This window comes from Doryrhamphus excisus, linkage group LG16 (assembly GCF_037039965.1).
Source record: "Doryrhamphus excisus strain RoL-2023G ecotype Guam linkage group LG16, RoL_Dexc_Guam_v1.1, whole genome shotgun sequence".
NCBI lineage: Eukaryota > Metazoa > Chordata > Actinopteri > Syngnathiformes > Syngnathidae > Doryrhamphus > Doryrhamphus excisus.
The window spans coordinates 7,925,253-7,941,184 of record NC_136372.1 but is presented as its reverse complement, the minus strand read 5'-3'; the positions used below and the strand labels follow the sequence as shown (position 1 = coordinate 7,941,184).

The 15,932-nt window shown below is 39.1% G+C and overlaps 3 protein-coding genes across 4 annotated transcripts; all 3 read right to left on the bottom strand.

Moving 5' to 3' along the window:
* Nucleotides 1-2,423: 2,423 nt before the first annotated feature.
* Nucleotides 2,424-3,857, bottom strand: pvalb8 (parvalbumin 8). Its single transcript, XM_058049889.2, has 5 exons — nucleotides 3,714-3,857; nucleotides 3,409-3,480; nucleotides 2,894-3,026; nucleotides 2,661-2,770; nucleotides 2,424-2,590 (listed from the first exon to the last, which is right to left on the bottom strand). The coding sequence occupies exons 2-5, from the start codon at nucleotides 3,467-3,469 to the stop codon at nucleotides 2,565-2,567; spliced, it is 330 nt and encodes a 109-aa protein (XP_057905872.2). The 5' UTR covers nucleotides 3,470-3,480; nucleotides 3,714-3,857; the 3' UTR covers nucleotides 2,424-2,564.
* A 4,322-nt stretch (nucleotides 3,858-8,179) lies between these two features.
* Nucleotides 8,180-10,620, bottom strand: LOC131103541 (parvalbumin beta-like). Of its 2 annotated transcripts, none has more exons than XM_058049884.2 (5): nucleotides 10,530-10,620; nucleotides 10,190-10,259; nucleotides 9,976-10,108; nucleotides 8,642-8,751; nucleotides 8,180-8,564 (listed from the first exon to the last, which is right to left on the bottom strand). In XM_058049884.2, exons 2-5 carry the CDS (start codon nucleotides 10,248-10,250, stop codon nucleotides 8,539-8,541), a joined length of 330 nt encoding a protein of 109 aa, XP_057905867.1. In that variant the 5' UTR covers nucleotides 10,251-10,259; nucleotides 10,530-10,620; the 3' UTR covers nucleotides 8,180-8,538. The 2 variants fall into 2 exon arrangements, with proteins under 2 accessions (XP_057905867.1, XP_057905868.1); XM_058049885.2 differs by having other exon boundaries at nucleotides 10,190-10,256; nucleotides 10,530-10,618.
* Nucleotides 10,621-11,522: 902 nt separating this feature from the next.
* Nucleotides 11,523-13,584, bottom strand: LOC144901842 (parvalbumin beta-like). The gene is made up of 5 exons (XM_078797034.1): nucleotides 13,523-13,584; nucleotides 13,048-13,119; nucleotides 12,804-12,936; nucleotides 11,995-12,104; nucleotides 11,523-11,812 (listed from the first exon to the last, which is right to left on the bottom strand). The coding sequence occupies exons 2-5, from the start codon at nucleotides 13,106-13,108 to the stop codon at nucleotides 11,787-11,789; spliced, it is 330 nt and encodes a 109-aa protein (XP_078653160.1). The 5' UTR covers nucleotides 13,109-13,119; nucleotides 13,523-13,584; the 3' UTR covers nucleotides 11,523-11,786.
* Nucleotides 13,585-15,932: the final 2,348 nt, after the last annotated feature.

The following is a 15,932-nucleotide window of genomic DNA, read 5'->3' as shown; positions in this document are numbered from 1 at the left end:
TTTGTTTGATGGCCTAAACCAGGGGTCTCAAACTCAATTTAGAATTTACAAATCAAGAATAAAGAAAATCAATCAATCAGTAATGAATAAATAAATATAACAATAACAATAAAACGGCAAATAATAAAAACTTAAGAAACCACATATAGTCGGTGGGTAGACAAATTATTTTTTTCAGATTAAAATTAACAAAGCATTATTAGAGCCCTGTAGACATGACAAAACACGACTATAGTCACATTTATACTCTTTTTATTTACAACATATTGCGCAACTGCAGGGTCTTGAGACACATGCTAACTCACAAACTAGAGAGCTAGCGACCTAAACGGTAGCCTTCAAGTTATTTCCTTTAAACTTAAATAGCCAAAAACTTACCACTTCCACACGGATAGGGAGGATAACTATTAACAGTTATTTAACCTTTAACATGAACATTAATGAAACGTAATAATTTTTTTCTGGGTACATGATACCATACAGCATCCATATCAAACTTGCACAGGCCGCACTAACATTAAACTTTCATATCAAGGCGGGGGCCTCAATCTAGTGTCCTGCGGGCCACATTTGGCTGCGTGTTTGAGACCCCTGATCTAAACCATTTAAGTGGTCCCTGAGAAATGGTGTGTGGGCACCGTTAATCCTTGCTTGCCGAGTTCTCTCTCCTTGCTTGTCTATATTGCTTGCCTTGCGATTGGCTGCTGACCAGTCCAGGGTGGAGCCCGCCTCTCGCCCAAAGTCTGCCGGCTTAGTCTCCAGCATACCTGCGGCCCGAGTGAGGATAGATGGAAGAGGCAACCGAACCCCTGTCTTCTTACACTACGGAGCAAGCTTAATTTATGCAGGATCTCTTCTTTGTTTTTCAGTTTATCCAAGCCAAACACTGCTGGGCTTACTCAAAGTGGCACTCGTGGCAAGATTCTGCCTCCATCAGTGATTTACATAGCTAACAAAAGACATTGACTGGCATAGTTTAATTGTTTGTCTTTCATTTGTGAGATAAAGTGTCACCCCATTGACACGATTAACAAACTGCAAAGACAAAAACATCTGAAATATAATATTATAAGCCAAAAAACTAATGATGTCAATAGGAGAATAGGAGAATAAATAAATAAATATTGTATAGTAAATTATAATAACACAATAATCAACATCATAAATTTTGGCACCCCCTGGAGGCCACAGCACCCCTAGCATCTGCCTATCTGACCTAATGGACAATCTCCTTGGCATACGCGGTACTACACACAGGTAAACAGCTTGATTAGTCAAGTGAACATTTTCTAGTCTTGTTATAAGTGTGTTCATATGCAAAAGGCCGAGCCTGGACCAGACACTTAATCCTTAAACCTTGACTAGATAAAAAGAATTCCTGCTTCATGGTCCGGGCCACTGCTAGCAAACAGATGGGTTGCCAAACATTGATTGGTATTAGTTAGCTGTAGTTAGCTAACAATTAGCATTCTATAGAGGTTGCATGTATTTTGTGTTGCCTTTGGCAACTAATGTTTATAGTTGTATTTTGTTGCCCTATAAGTGAAGCAGCACCAAGTAGCAGCAAGTTGACTTGTATTTTTCAAAACAGAGGTCAGGTGTCCTTTCATTTAATAAGTGAGGATTCATTCACAGTCCTTATGTGAAACATGAACACATATATGAACGAGTTAATATGAGCTAGCTAACAACAGACAACTTTGGAAACTATTTTGATGCTTTAGCCCTCACAAAAACAGTGTTTAATTGACATAACTGGCTTGTATATTAACCAAGCTACAGCGATATTATTATTTTAGCAGCTAACATGAAAAACTACTTTTATCCAGCGGACTAACACAATGTGTTGCTAACCGCTAGCTTCAGCATCATTCACAGATGGAAGAGTGGATACCTAGCTGTCAATTATGCTACAAAGACTCAACAAGATGCTCCTTTGCCATCAGCATTTTTTACCTGAGGACTGGAAGACACAGCCATCCCAATGATAGCGGACATACTTAGTGTTGTCACTGCTGTTGATGTTGACAGAACTAGCATAAGAATGTGTATAGGTTTCGGTAGTGTTTTGTATCATCAAAATACGACAAGATAATGCAACTATTACATGTTATCATCAATGTACACATTAATGCATGATCACAGCATGTATATCAAACCATGTAAATAAGTATATCCCAATGACAGCATTGTTCGCTAGGTCGTTTTTTCGTGTTATAATGCACAGAAAAGGGAAGGAAATATTTGTTCATGTTTCAATTAAGGATTGGGAATGAAGGGCAAAATTCCTCCAAAATTACGTTGAACATTACATTGAAGCACCTTGTACAGCATTAGAATTACACATCCTCTACTTACAAACATGCACAATGAAAAGGAAAGGAGTCAAGGGTATGAGTTTTATTATTTTTATTTGTCTGCATATGTATATTTGATGACTTTTACATTTCTTTGGGTGGTCGCTATTAAGACAGAGAGGGAGGAAACACATGATGACAAGGTGGACCAGATGGAAACTAAAAGAAGCCCTTGAAGCCATGTACAATGGAGAAGACGTGACGTGTTTAAGACAGGACCATAGCTTGGAACTCTGTGGAGAAAAGACAAGTTTTAAGAACGACAGCCATTTTAAACATATTAAAACCAATGACTCTACATACCATCTACTCCAATCCGCCCATCGCTGTCGTCATCGGCAGCATTCAGGAAGGTCTTGGTCTCTGTGTCTGTCAGGACTCGAGCGCCAGGACAAAACCTCTGGAGGATAAACCTGACACACAAAGCCACAACAGTCACTGATCAAAAAACCTCCACTTCTTCCACTTTTACTAAATGTAATATAACGGAGAATCACTCTGGCTTGTTCATTTCCGATATGTATGTCTGCACTCACTTCAGCTCATCCTCCTCAATGTAACCGCTTCCATCGTTGTCCAGAACGCCAAAAACCTTCCTCACATCCTGGGGACTCTTCTTGGTGAGGCCACAGTCCTGGAAGAACTTTTTTGGGCAGAAGGAGTCCGGTGCTATATGTGATCAATAACAGCTTGTATCAGTAAGTCCTTCTTATTCTTGTACTGTAGATATGAATACCAAAATCAAACAAAAAAGTAAAGCTCTTCTACTGGATCTCAGTGAAGTAGTAGTGAGTAGTAAGGGATGCAGTCAAGTAACTGATGTTTGTCTTCCCTCCAGGGTGTGTACTTTAACTCCATCCGGATGTCCATCGTCCAATATTTGTGCAACTTTATTATTTTGTCTTTCAGGCACATTATACAAAAGAAACATCCATTTCTTAAAGAGAATCTTTCTTATATTATTCCTTAGTAGTGCCATAGACCCTTTACAGTGCCATAAAATACACACACAGTCCCAGAAAGACAGCGATGATGAGGTGGAAGTGGATACCTTGGCAGTCCTTGATCGCATTGGCGATAGCATCAGCAGAAAGGATAGATGACAGCGACATTTTTTTTCTTTCTGCAGGTGCATGGGAATGATAAACTGTGAATAATTATCACAATTTTCCACAGGTACATAGTGTCAGAGTGTCAATAATGAGCCAGGAAGTGACTCGGAGGTGGAAATTATCATAAATAAGCACAAATACTTGTGCTTTTGTTTGAAAAGAAATAATATTTCCTATCCTTTAAGTAAAAACTCTCACACAGAACTTTTTCAGTTAGATTAAACCAAAACAAAGTTCAACTTACCAAGTTAGGAGGCTTCTAGGCCAGTAGGTGATGCAGCAGGGAGAGAGGTAAGGCTGAGTGATGACTGCTGTCTGTCAAGGTGCCTTATATAGGTCTGACTCCCCCGACAATGGGCTTTGCTTGAGTTACCTGTCCGTGGATCAAATTCTAACAGGCCGCCCCGATCCAGTTTCTCAGCTACCTAATTAACCTTTACTATATATAACGGCCTAGGGCCAAAGAGAGACAAGACCCGTGGACATCTGTAACGCCCCCTTGCCAATACCAAATTAACTTAAAAAGCAGCTTCTACCACTCCCCTCCCTTCCAGATCCTTCTCTCCCAGCTTTGTAATTACACAGGTTGTAATGTAACTGCAACATCTTTTATTTTTCCTCTTCCTCTCTGCGGATTCTGACCACTTCACCCCCACCTAGCTCTTTCATAGACATATCATTTTACTGACTGCAGAGTCCCAAACACTCACAAACATCACAATATGCATATATATCATTATAATGGTATGTTTCTTGTATGGATAGGTCGTTTAATACCAGGTCTGTACATCTGGACAATCATCAGATCCAATATAAAAGCTGTATCAAAATTTAGGGAACTTAAACTTGACTGTATTTACTGTATTTAATGAAGAGAAAGATGAATTACAGGACAGGATGATATTAATTTGTATGTGCTCAGCTCCAAAAGAAAGGAATAGTCAATCAAGCTAAAATAAGACTAAAAATCGATTTATTTAAAACTAGTCTGTTTAATAGTAGCAGACCATTTGGATAACACTTTAAACTGTGTGATTATGAGCAGTGAGGGGTTGCGTTCATCAACATCACGTAATTACAGTTTTACAGTTTACATTTACAGTAGTTTTTGGTGTATTTTCCGGCATCCTTTATTCATTTTCATTCATTTTCTACCGTTTATCCTTACGAGGGTCACGGGGGGTGATGGAGCCTATCCCAGCTGTCTTCGGGCGAGAGGCGGGGTACACCCTGTACTGGTCGCCAGCCAATCACAGGGCACATATAGACAAACAACCATTCACACTCACATTCATACCTATGGACAATTTGGAGTCGCCAATTAACCTAGCATGTTTTTGGAATGTGGGAGGAAGCTGGAGTACCCGGAGAAAACCCACGCATGCATGGGGAGAACATACAAACTCCACACAGAGATGGCCGAGGGTGGGATTGAACCCGGGTTTCCTAGCTGTGAGGTCTGCGCGCTAACCACTCGACCGCTATGCAGCCTTTAATGTAGCTAATTTTACATTCGAATTAAGAATTACGAAGTGAGTAATATGAATGTGCACTTCATTTTTTCTTTATCTTTTTTTATTTACAGACACACACATGCATTGCCAAGCCGTTTTTATTATTGTCGGAGTGTCCCCGAATGCATCCCGTGTTCTTGGAACGAGAATGGGAAGTGGGAAGTGTGGACATGAGACGTGTGTGAGTTGGAGATACATACAGTATATTTTTGTTTGGAACTGTACTGCTGTGGATGTGCTGTGGTTAGAATGAAGTTATAAAACAGCGTCAAGACTCCACTTTCGAGGCACACTGGAGAACACCGTCCGCAGTCCTAACAGAGAGGCGTGCTCGCTCTGGTGCACATGCACACACAAATTTACACGCACAAACAATGTCATTAATGAAGTAAATTAACATTTTATGTTTGACAGCCCTAAAATGTATATATTCAAGGAAGAAAAAAGGCTACTGTAATTTTCTGGGGGTTAAATGAACATGGGGTGACATATAGACAAACAACCGTTCACACTCACATTCATTCCTATGGACAATTTGGAGTCACCAATTAACCTAACATGAATGTTAGGTTAATTGCCACAATGCCACAATTTTGATTTAATTTAATTGAATGTTATGTGATTGAATCAACTTCATTTATATTTTCCTTTTATTGATTAGAATTGGAATATAATTGTCCAGTGTATATCTATAGACTGCATTTTCTCAGCTGGCTTCAGGTGATCTTGTCCTAAATAACACATGATAGCTGCTGATGGCTCGCCTCTGTTTATTTTGCTTCGTCAACTCTGCTGATGAAAGCTTCAAAAGTCACCCTGGTGTTGATAATGCATAATGTAATGTGCCCCTGACATCCATCTGGGTCATTAGGTCCATGCAGTGGGTCAGTGCATTGGTGGAATCATATACCCTATTCTTTGCAGATGTATGTATTCTGTATGATACGTAGGTATCTGAGCAGGTTTCATACACCCAGATAGAGGTCATTTAACTACCATAAGGTTAAAATGTATGCAAGTGTTTTGGGATGCTGCATTTCCCAAATGTGTCGAATGTGATCTGCAACCAGGCACTTCCTGGAGAGTAGCCAAAGGTATGGGAGGGCTCTTTTCTCACATGCAAGGTGCGTGCAGCAGCTGGCCTGTATTAGGTGAAGTCAGCAACCTGCGGTGTCATTACATCACTTTAAGCATTACTTAAAGGCCCCGGGGCCTGACTATAAATGATGGGTTACATTTGCACGGTGTTGTAATATGGAACAAAAATGAACTACAGTACTCTCTCCGATGTCTTCTTTTTTTTTAAGACCTGGGTTTGATTTTCCGCTTAGGCATCTCTGGGTGGAGTTTGCATATTCTCATTGTGTGTGTGGGGGTTTTTTCCAGGTAGTCCGAAAACTCCCACATTCCAAAAACATGCTAGGTTAATTGGCGACTCCAAATTGTCCATAGGTATGAATGTGAGTGTGAATGGTTGTTTGTCTATATGTGCCCTGTGATTGGCTGGCGACCAGTCCAGGGTGTACCCCGCCTCTCACCTGAAGTCCACTGGGATAGGCTCCAGCACACCCCTGTCACCCTAATGATAAGCGGCATAGAAAACGGATGGATGGAGCTTCCATGTTTATATAGCCATAGAATACACTATGTTACTAATCTAAAAACCTAAAATGGCCGGCACTGAAGGTGTTGTCTGGGATGGAATGAGTTAACAGTGCTAGATTGGCCGGTGACCAGTCCACTTGACTGTATTTACTGTATTTAATGAAGAGACAGATAAATTACAGGACAGGATGATATTAATTTGTATGTGCTCAGCTCCAAATGAACTGAATATGTCAATCAAGCTAAAATAAGTCTAAAAATCTATTTATTTAAAACTAGTCTGTTTAATAGTAGCAGACCATTTGGATAACACTTTAAACCGTATTATTGTGAGCAATGAGGGGTTGCGTTCATCAACATCACGTAATTTACAGTAAATGTACTTGTTTTCTGTGTATTTTCTGGCATCCTTTATTCATTCATTCATTTTCTACTGCTTATCCTCATGAGGGTCACGGGGGTGCTGGAGCCTATCCCAGCTGTCTTCGGTACACCCTGGACTGGTCGCCAGCCAATCATAGGGCACATATAGACAAACAACCGGTCCAGAGTGTACCCCATCTCTCACCCGAAGACAGCTGGGCATGCTTGTGACCCTCGTGAGGATAAGCGGTATAGAAAATGGATGGATGGATGTTGATAGACAGAATTCATGGCGCTCTATCAAAGGCCTATGAAAAAAAGCCATTTGTTGCTAGGCAGAATTCATAAACCTCAATCTATAGGCCAATGGGGAAAAATGGCCAAATGTTGCTGCGTAGAGTTCATTGGGCTTGACGACAACTGCCCCATTGACCAATGGGGGAAAAAGGCCACTTGTTGCTAGACAGAATTCACAGGGCTCTCATATTAGCTTAGAGACCACTTGATTATAGTTCTCTCAAAGGCCTGTTCAGCACTGTAAGCATTATTTATACATATTCATTTGACAAGTGCCTGTGCATTAAATACAAAGACCCTAATACTGACTGATATGAGTCCACCTGTTTTAAAAGGCAATGGGAATAATCAATGCCACCCTCATTATGGGGCCCTCGACAAAATCAGTCCAACTACCTCAGTGTTTCTATTTTTTCTAAAAAGAAACTCAATCGTATTCCCCCGCAGACTGTGTGTATGTGAAAAACACCAGACACCGGCTCGGCAAGCTGGACTTAAACCCACAGCCGGTGCATGATGTCATGCGCCAAGCTGATACCTTTGCAGACTATTCTGTTACCGGCAATCATTTATTTATTCATTTAAATTTGCTAATGCTGCCTGCATGTCCGGACTGCTCTATACTTGGGGATGACATGTACTTGGATTCTTTCAAAGAATGCTATTGTTTTGTGTTTCTAATATAAGGTCATTATAATGTCCTGCAGGAACTGGCGGGAAGTTAATAATTATCATTTTAAATAATAGCAGAATGACTTATGATCTGGAATGCTTCAAGTGGAGGAATCAAGTGTCAGAACACTTTTGGTTGTATTGTCAGAGGACTCCTGTTTATTGTCTGTAGCACCATCTAGTGGCGTAGACCGGATGTGTGTGTATGGGAGCATTTCCTTCTATACAGTACCCCACTAAGATATCAGCATATAACACATTTCCTGTCCACACCTTTTATTCAGTGCTTTTCAGATGATGACACATATTTGAAAAGACACATGATAAACCTCCAATAAGACCGTAGCAAAAGAATATTTATTCTTTTCTACTGTATGTCCTGGAAAGTGCATCGATTTTACAGTAAGCAAAATTCATATTTAAGACATGAACACAACCGAACGACAATCACAATCATCCGTTTTTTTTTCTTTCTGGACAGTGTGTTGTGCGTAGGAGGAAACGTCTCTTCAGCAAATGTATAAAAATGATTTGTATTCAGATGAAAAGAGGGGAGGGAGGTCGACGTGGGCGTTTGTTGTTCCATTAAAGCAGGTGTTGTTGGTCACTTGGCCCAGTTTATGCCTTAACCAAGGCAGTGAACTCTGCAGGCAGACAGAGGAAACTATTATAACGAGTATTGGTGTAAATTTTTGATGAATGCTTCTGAATGCTCTCGTACCATCAACGCCAATCTTGCCATCACCGTCGGTGTCACCGGCCTTGAGGAAAACCTTGGTCTCGGCGTCGTTCAGGGTGCGTGCACCTGACTTGAAGTTCTGCAGGAACAGCCTGTGGACCGACAGAGGCTGGTTACCTCCTCATCAAATGCATTTATTCATTCATTCATTCATTTTCTGCCGCTTTTCCTCACGAGGGTTGCGGGGGTGCTGGAGCCTATCCCAGCTGTCTTCGGGCGAGAGGCATCACAGGGCACATATAAACAAACAACCATTCACACTCACATTCATACCTATGGACAATTTGGAGTCGCCAATTAACCTAGCATGTTTTTGGAATGTGGGAGGAAACCGGAGTACCCGGAGAAAACCCACGCATGCACGGGGAGAACATGCAAACTCCACACAGAGATGGCCGAGGGTGAAGGGTGGAATTGAACCCTGGTCTCCTAGCTGTGAGGTCTGCGCGCTAACCACTCGACCGCCGTGCCGCCCAAATGCATTTATTTTTATTGTATTTTAACCATTTTATTCATTCATTCATTTTCCGCCAGCTTATCCTCATGAGGGTCGCAGGGGTGTTGGAGCCTATCCCAGCTGTCTTTGGGCAAGAGGCGGGGTACACCCTGGACTGGTCGCCAGCCAATCACAGGGCACATATAGACAAACAAACCTAACCATTTTATCATCCATTAATTGTATTTTAGATTTGTATTTACTGATTATTTATGCAAATTTAATGCTATTTTATTGAATGTATTAGATTTATATTTAATGTACTTACTCAACATCCTCATCAAATGTAAGAATATTATTTACTCCTCTGCTAAGCTTTTATATATTTACTGATTGTAAACATTGTGTTTGTATTGATTTAATTATTATTATTGATAGTTTTCTTTTGTTGAATTATTAGGTTTGTATTAATTTGTTTTATTTAATCTTGTTTAAATATCAATGTTGTATTAGACTTTATGCATTTATTAGACTTATTATTATTATTTCTATTTATTGTATGATAATTTTTGTGGCAATTCATACGTATTTATATATTTTTTTGTTTTAGTTCACTCAAGTACCTTATCAGACTAAATATAGTAAAATAGTAGCTAGCATCACCAAAAAAAAACAAACAACATGCAGTTTGGTAACATAAATTTAAATATAAAACATATAAAAGCCTAAAAAATGTAAATATAACACAAGTTTTGTATGTTTTGTATCTTGTTACATTATTGAAAAGATGCTATTAGGTAACTAAACAGCACTGAACAACTGTTAAATGTGTGTTATTGTTGCTTTTTGCAGGCTGCATGCTGCTGCTGCATGTTCTTACTTGAGCTCATCCTCCTCAATGAAACCGCTCTTGTCCTGATCAATGATAGCGAAAGCCTTCTTCAAGTCATCGACAGACTTTTGGGCCAGGCCGCAGGCACTGAAGAACTTCTTGTGGTCGAACGATCCGGCGTCTGCATTGAGAGATGCCAGCACACGTTACATTTGGGTAAGAAGAAACATAATAATGAAAGTTTGGCCGTGATTTGTGTCACCTTTGCATGCATCCAGGGCTGCAGCGACCTCAGCATCCTGCAGTAAACCCGAGAAGGCCATTGTGATCTGCTGGATTGAAATAGAAGCTTTTTTTTTGTTATCATATATTGCTAGTCATGCTGATAAGAAGAAACTGTGCAAAAACATGCTTGTTAAAAGCTATTTTAGTCAAATGGACTTGTGAATGACAGGTCCCATGTGCGCGTGTAACTTTATAGGAGACAAGAGCGCCATGTCTTCTTCAAGCAGCTGACGCTGATCCTTCCAGTACAGCAGTGCTGGTGAATGCTATTTAAAAATATTGATATTTTTTCTCCATCTTCTGTGAATTAAACTCACCTCTGATGGGGGGGGTGGTCTTTGTTTAGGAGGCTTACGGATGATGCGGGACAGGAGTCGGGGAGTCGACTGCAGTGATCGCCCGGGTGTCACCGGTGACCTTTTATAGTTTCACCCCATCGAAATCTGAGGCATTGGATAATTGACACCGCTCAGATGATGGAGGTGGGTGGGTGGTGGGTGGTGGCTTTCAAACATTTGTCCCTTAGCCAGAGAGCGCTCTATTTTTAAAGTTTCACAAACGAAGACGCTTAAAAGGTGCGTTTGAAGAAGTCCTCCCCGTGCTAAGAATAGTGGCGCTCCAAGGCTGCGGAGGACGAATTGGAAGTGGTGCTGGCAACACACAGCCATATTCAACCAGTTGAGGTTACTTTTAGGATGACTAATTTGACTTATTGTCACTTTGCTTGCATTTTATGTTTAAACCTATGCAAGGGCAAAAAACAACAACATTCTGGGTCATCAGAACTTGACATTGCACTATATTCTCAACCTATAGGTGGCGCTAGTGTCCATGATGTGGCTTTAAGTAGTCAGCTGTCACTTTTAGCGCTAACAAGCCCTCCAAAAGAGTTTGAACTTGATAGGGCTTGAGCTTGACTGATGAGCTTTACTGCTGCCCTTTGACCCTTTGTTCCCCAAAGGGGGGGGGGGGGTGTATGTTACACAATTTGAGTAAAAGGGGAAAATATGCAGGCTTAACTTAGACAGCCTGCTGCTGTTCATAGCTGAGAGTATGTGGAAGTGTTTGTTAGCTGGCTGTTGCAAATCTCCATGCATCCTCGGAGTCTTGGAGCCGAGCCCGCTAGTGTGTGCCAGCTCCTGGCGTGAAGCCATGTGAGCACCCCCCCATACCCCCATCTTGCACAAACCCATTATGAAAACAGTTGATCTTGTATTGAAATTCCCATTGCCATTCCAATGACATCACTAGTACTCATGCAGTGCGTGTGTTGTGTATCTCAAAGCAAAAAGCCTCCAGTTTGACTTTTACACCAAAAGAGTATTTATTCCTGGTTTTTCACTCTGCCTCAATAAAAAAGTGCAGATGGGTGTACAACTTGCACAAGTTTCAGAACATCAAACACATGTGAATAGCAACAGGTTAAAATATGTGCTCCATGTTGAGAAATAGTCCGCAGGCAACTCATAAATAAGGTATAAAAAATATTCTTTCAGCTGATGATTACTGTGAATCCTGCAAAGGGGTTTTTTCGCAGTTCCATGAAATCAAGAGGATCTTGGTCAGTGGGGAATTTATGCCTTAACAAGGGCGGCAAACTCTGAAAGTAGAATGAAACTAATATTAGTACAGGGTTTTTTTGGCTATTATCATTAGCATTTTCTGCATTGGCTATGTAGTTAGGATTGTGTAAATGGATCCGATGTTTATATTTTTTAAACTTTATCTTGTACTTGATTGTTTGGCCTCTGCAAGTGTTGAAGTTATGGCAACAAGTCTTACCCTCAACTCCAATCTTGCCATCACCATCGCTGTCACCGGCGGCGAGGAAGGCCTTGGTCTCTTTGTCAGTGAGTGCTCTGGCAGAGGCAGAGAAGTTCTGCAGGAACAGCCTTGAAAATTGGACAAAAATAATTATTACTTTGGGGGAAAAAAAGGATATAACATTTATTAAAAAATATATTATAATATTTATATAAAACAAATTGATACCAAAAATATAAACGATATACAACTTGTGTTTTACAGAATTAATTGCATTATTTCATATAGGCTCTGGATTGACTCACTCACTTTTTGTATTTAAATTTTAATTTAATTGAATTGATTGAATTATTAATATTATTCATTTTAGAATGAGGTCCTATACAAAATATATTTTGAGGTACATAGCAAGCCTAATTTATTTTATTACTTATTTTTAAAAGCAATACTATTATATTCATCAGTATAATGTACTTTTTATCATTATTTCCTTGTGATGTCTAGTCCAAGTTACCAAATATGTCTGCTTTTGTCCTGTAAAGTTGCTACTAATTAATTTTTAAACATGCATAACATTGTAGCTAAATTAAGCTTTTTAAATGTAATTATTTTCCCAATATATTGTTTCAATGGCAAAGTAAAAAAAAAATCAAATGCAATGTTTTTGTTGCATTTGGCCTATAAAAGATCCACTGATGCAATTTAAATATGACAATTAAAAAAAACCACAATAATTACAGTAAAATCCGGTTATTTAAATGTAATTATTTTAGATGATTAAACTTTATTTATAATTATTTAGAGTGCTGCATGGATGCATGTCTTACTTGAGCTCTTCCTCCTCAATGAAGCCACTGTTGTCCTGATCAATGATCTGGAAGGCCTTCTTGACGTCATCAGCAGACTTGCTGGCCAGACCGCATGCCTTGAAGAAGCTCTTGTAGTTGAAAGAGTCGGCGGCTGCAAAGCAAGGACATTTGAAAGAAATGATTAGCAGAGTTGCATAAGAATAATGCAAATCATCAATACATGGTCATGTGTTTTAGCTCCAAAAACATGAAGAAATCTCACCTGCGCAGCCATCCAGAGCTGCTTTCATCTCAGCATCATTGAGGACACCAGCGAAGGCCATTTTTTCTTATTCTTAGGAAGGGAAAAGACAAATTAGATTAGTGGTAAATGGCAATAACATTTAAAGCTTGAAGCATTATTGCAGACATAACTGGAAACATGGTGCTTAAACCAACCAGGAGTTACATACTGTATAGCTAGTACAAATGAATTAGTCCATGCTTTATCACTCTAAGCAGCACTAGTGATCATATATGTATTTTGGTTTCCATAACAACACAGTGACAAAGTAGTGATTGCTGAGATTGTCTAGCAGTATCCAATATTTCAATACAGCACAAATGATCATCCACAAATCCTCTGGGAGTCCTGTGATCCACACTGCTGCCTCCATGCCTATGATAGTAGTCCAGGGTGTAGTGTCCTTGTAAGGGTCCTTGTTTTTGAGTCGCCGGTGCGGGTAGTGCGCACTCACCTTTGCGCTGCGTTGAGGCGAGTGAAAACCAAGGCTGACTCGAAGTGAATGCCCCAAGTCGCCTTTGCCCGTCTCTTATATATCCTTGAGCAACACCTTTTACAGAGCTTTGGGGTCTCGGTATCAGGTGCCAAGATGCGCAGCTTTCGAAAAAATGTGTCTACTAGTCGAGTCTATTTTTAGAGCAACAAACGAGGATGCAACCATGTGCTTAGTGGGCCTATAGTCGTAGCCGTAACCTGAGCACAGCACACCCGGCTGCTTCACAAAACACATATGTCCTGTCAATATAATTAGAAAAAGATTGAATAAATCTTCATCCTGATGAATGTGAGGCACACACACGCTCATAGAGCGGTGTTAAAAAAAAACGAGGCCTTGAGGTGTATTTCCCGGTTGTGGGCCAATCAGATTGTTGCAGTCGATTTTCAATGAAGGCCAATAAGATCCAAGTGTTTATTAGTGTGATAATGACTTCTATCTTTATATTTCAACACGCTCATTGACACATTTATGTTAGGCTCTGCACTGCTGTGCAAAGGTCCTAAGACAACATTAGACCCTATTAAAGCTTTACTTATCTAGTTCATCATGTTAGCAGTGTCCTGTATTAGTATGCCACCAACAAATACAATAAAATACTACAGTACCACAACTAATAGGTTTAGTTGTGTTGTGTGTCGTAATTGTCACATGCTCATATAAATATGATATGGCAACCACTATCAATACTGTAGATTTACATAGATTTAAGGCAGAAAATAAATAAATAATAATGTAAAAAAATAAAAAAAAAACATGAAAACTTGATGAATATAGAAAAAATAAACATGAAAAATAAGGCAATAAATAAATAATATAGATAAATGAATATAAAACAACACAATAATTAAGAATAAGGCAAAAATAAGGAAAATAAAGAACGGAATGACTAAATAAATAGATAAATAAAAAAGGGACATAAAAACTAATGTAATGGAGTTAAATTAAGGTGAAACAAATAAAATATTGAATAATAGAATAATAAAGAATGAGGAAATAAAGGTTAAGAAAAAGTAAAATGAAGCTTTAAAACCAGCTAAACAACGAAATCATTCAAGAAATAAATTATGAGATGGTAATTGAAACGTAATTATATTGGTTAAAATATGAAAGAAAAATAAGGCAATAAATTATGTTTCAGTAAAAAAAAGTAAATTAAGGGAAAAATAGCGACATAAATAAATGAATAAAGTTGAATCTATGATACATTAAATGGTAAATAGATTAAAAAATAAATAGATGTAAATATATAAATAAAATATTTTTAAAATGAGGCAATAAATTGAATTATGGGGGAAAAGTTTAATGTAAGGCAATAAATAAATGAGGTGAAAGTATGTACTTATATGTGGTAAAAGATAAATAATCAAAAAAATAGATAGAAAAAGGAAATAGATGAAAGATAAGGTAAGGTAAGGTAAGGTAAGAAATATGTAACATAAAAAATTATGAAAATTTTTGAATACTGGATAATGTAATACATATATGGATAATAAAATAGAAAAACCTAACAAAAAATAGGCCATACATACACCAAATACATTCAATAAACACATCAGTAAGATTAGGACACATAAAGGGAAGGTTTCAGGAACCTTCCTCTCATACACTTAATTGGAATGGAATTATAATTACTACTATTGGTTCCCTATTTGTTCCATAATTTGTTCCATAATTGAGTAAAAAATGACATAACTGTTATCCCATGTTGTACGAGTTCTATATATTAAATAGTGTGCTCTTCAAGATGCATGCATGATGATGTGCTTCATGCGGCGTCACAGAATGCGCGGAGTCAGGCTGACACCGCTATTCTAGTCTATTCTTGTAGTGCTCTCGATGCTCTCACATGAAGGATATGTGCTGGCCTCGTCTGTATAGCTGTCCACGCTGTACGTACGTATAAGGCGTGGGTTACCGTATGTTTCCATGTGGTTCATGAGGAATTCCAAAACATGCAGCATGTTTGAAAATAACCCAGAGGCTTCATGGGGGGGCCCTGAGGTAAGAATCCTCTTGTAAAGCATTATTGCCCCCTTCCTCATTTCTTGTGACATGTTTGTCACACTTAAAATGTTTCAGATCATCAAACTGAACACAAAATGCAGTTTTAAATTAAATTTCTCATTATTAAGGGAGAAAAAAAAATCCAAACCTACATGGCCCTGTGTGAAAAAGGGATTGCCCCCTAAACTCAATAACCGGTTGGGCCACCCTTAGCAGCAACAGCTGCAATCAAGCGTTTGTGATAACTTGCAATGAGTCTCTTATAGCACTGTGGAGGAATTTTGGCCGACTCATCTTTGCAGAATTGTTGTCATTCAGCCACATTGGAGGCTTTTCCAGCATGAAGCGCCTTTTTAAGGTC

Excerpts from the sequence above, each read along its gene's own strand:
- LOC131103541 (XM_058049884.2), bottom strand. The coding sequence starts at position 10,250 with ATGGCCTTCTCGGGTTTACTGCAGGATGCTGAGGTCGCTGCAGCCCTG. Across the intron at positions 10,109-10,189 it reads AGCCCTGGATGCATGCAAAG|ACGCCGGATCGTTCGACCAC; the intron begins GTGACACAAATC and ends CTCTCAATGCAG. Across the intron at positions 8,752-9,975 it reads ATTGAGGAGGATGAGCTCAA|GCTGTTCCTGCAGAACTTCA; the intron begins GTAAGAACATGC and ends GTCGGTCCACAG.
- LOC144901842 (XM_078797034.1), bottom strand. The coding sequence starts at position 13,108 with ATGGCCTTCGCTGGTGTCCTCAATGATGCTGAGATGAAAGCAGCTCTG. Across the intron at positions 12,105-12,803 it reads ATTGAGGAGGAAGAGCTCAA|GCTGTTCCTGCAGAACTTCT; the intron begins GTAAGACATGCA and ends CCAATTTTCAAG. Across the intron at positions 11,813-11,994 it reads TGGCAAGATTGGAGTTGAGG|AGTTTGCCGCCCTTGTTAAG; the intron begins GTAAGACTTGTT and ends TTCTACTTTCAG.
- pvalb8 (XM_058049889.2), bottom strand. The coding sequence starts at position 3,469 with ATGTCGCTGTCATCTATCCTTTCTGCTGATGCTATCGCCAATGCGATC. Across the intron at positions 2,771-2,893 it reads ATTGAGGAGGATGAGCTGAA|GTTTATCCTCCAGAGGTTTT; the intron begins GTGAGTGCAGAC and ends TTTGTGTGTCAG. Across the intron at positions 2,591-2,660 it reads TGGGCGGATTGGAGTAGATG|AGTTCCAAGCTATGGTCCTG; the intron begins GTATGTAGAGTC and ends TTTTCTCCACAG.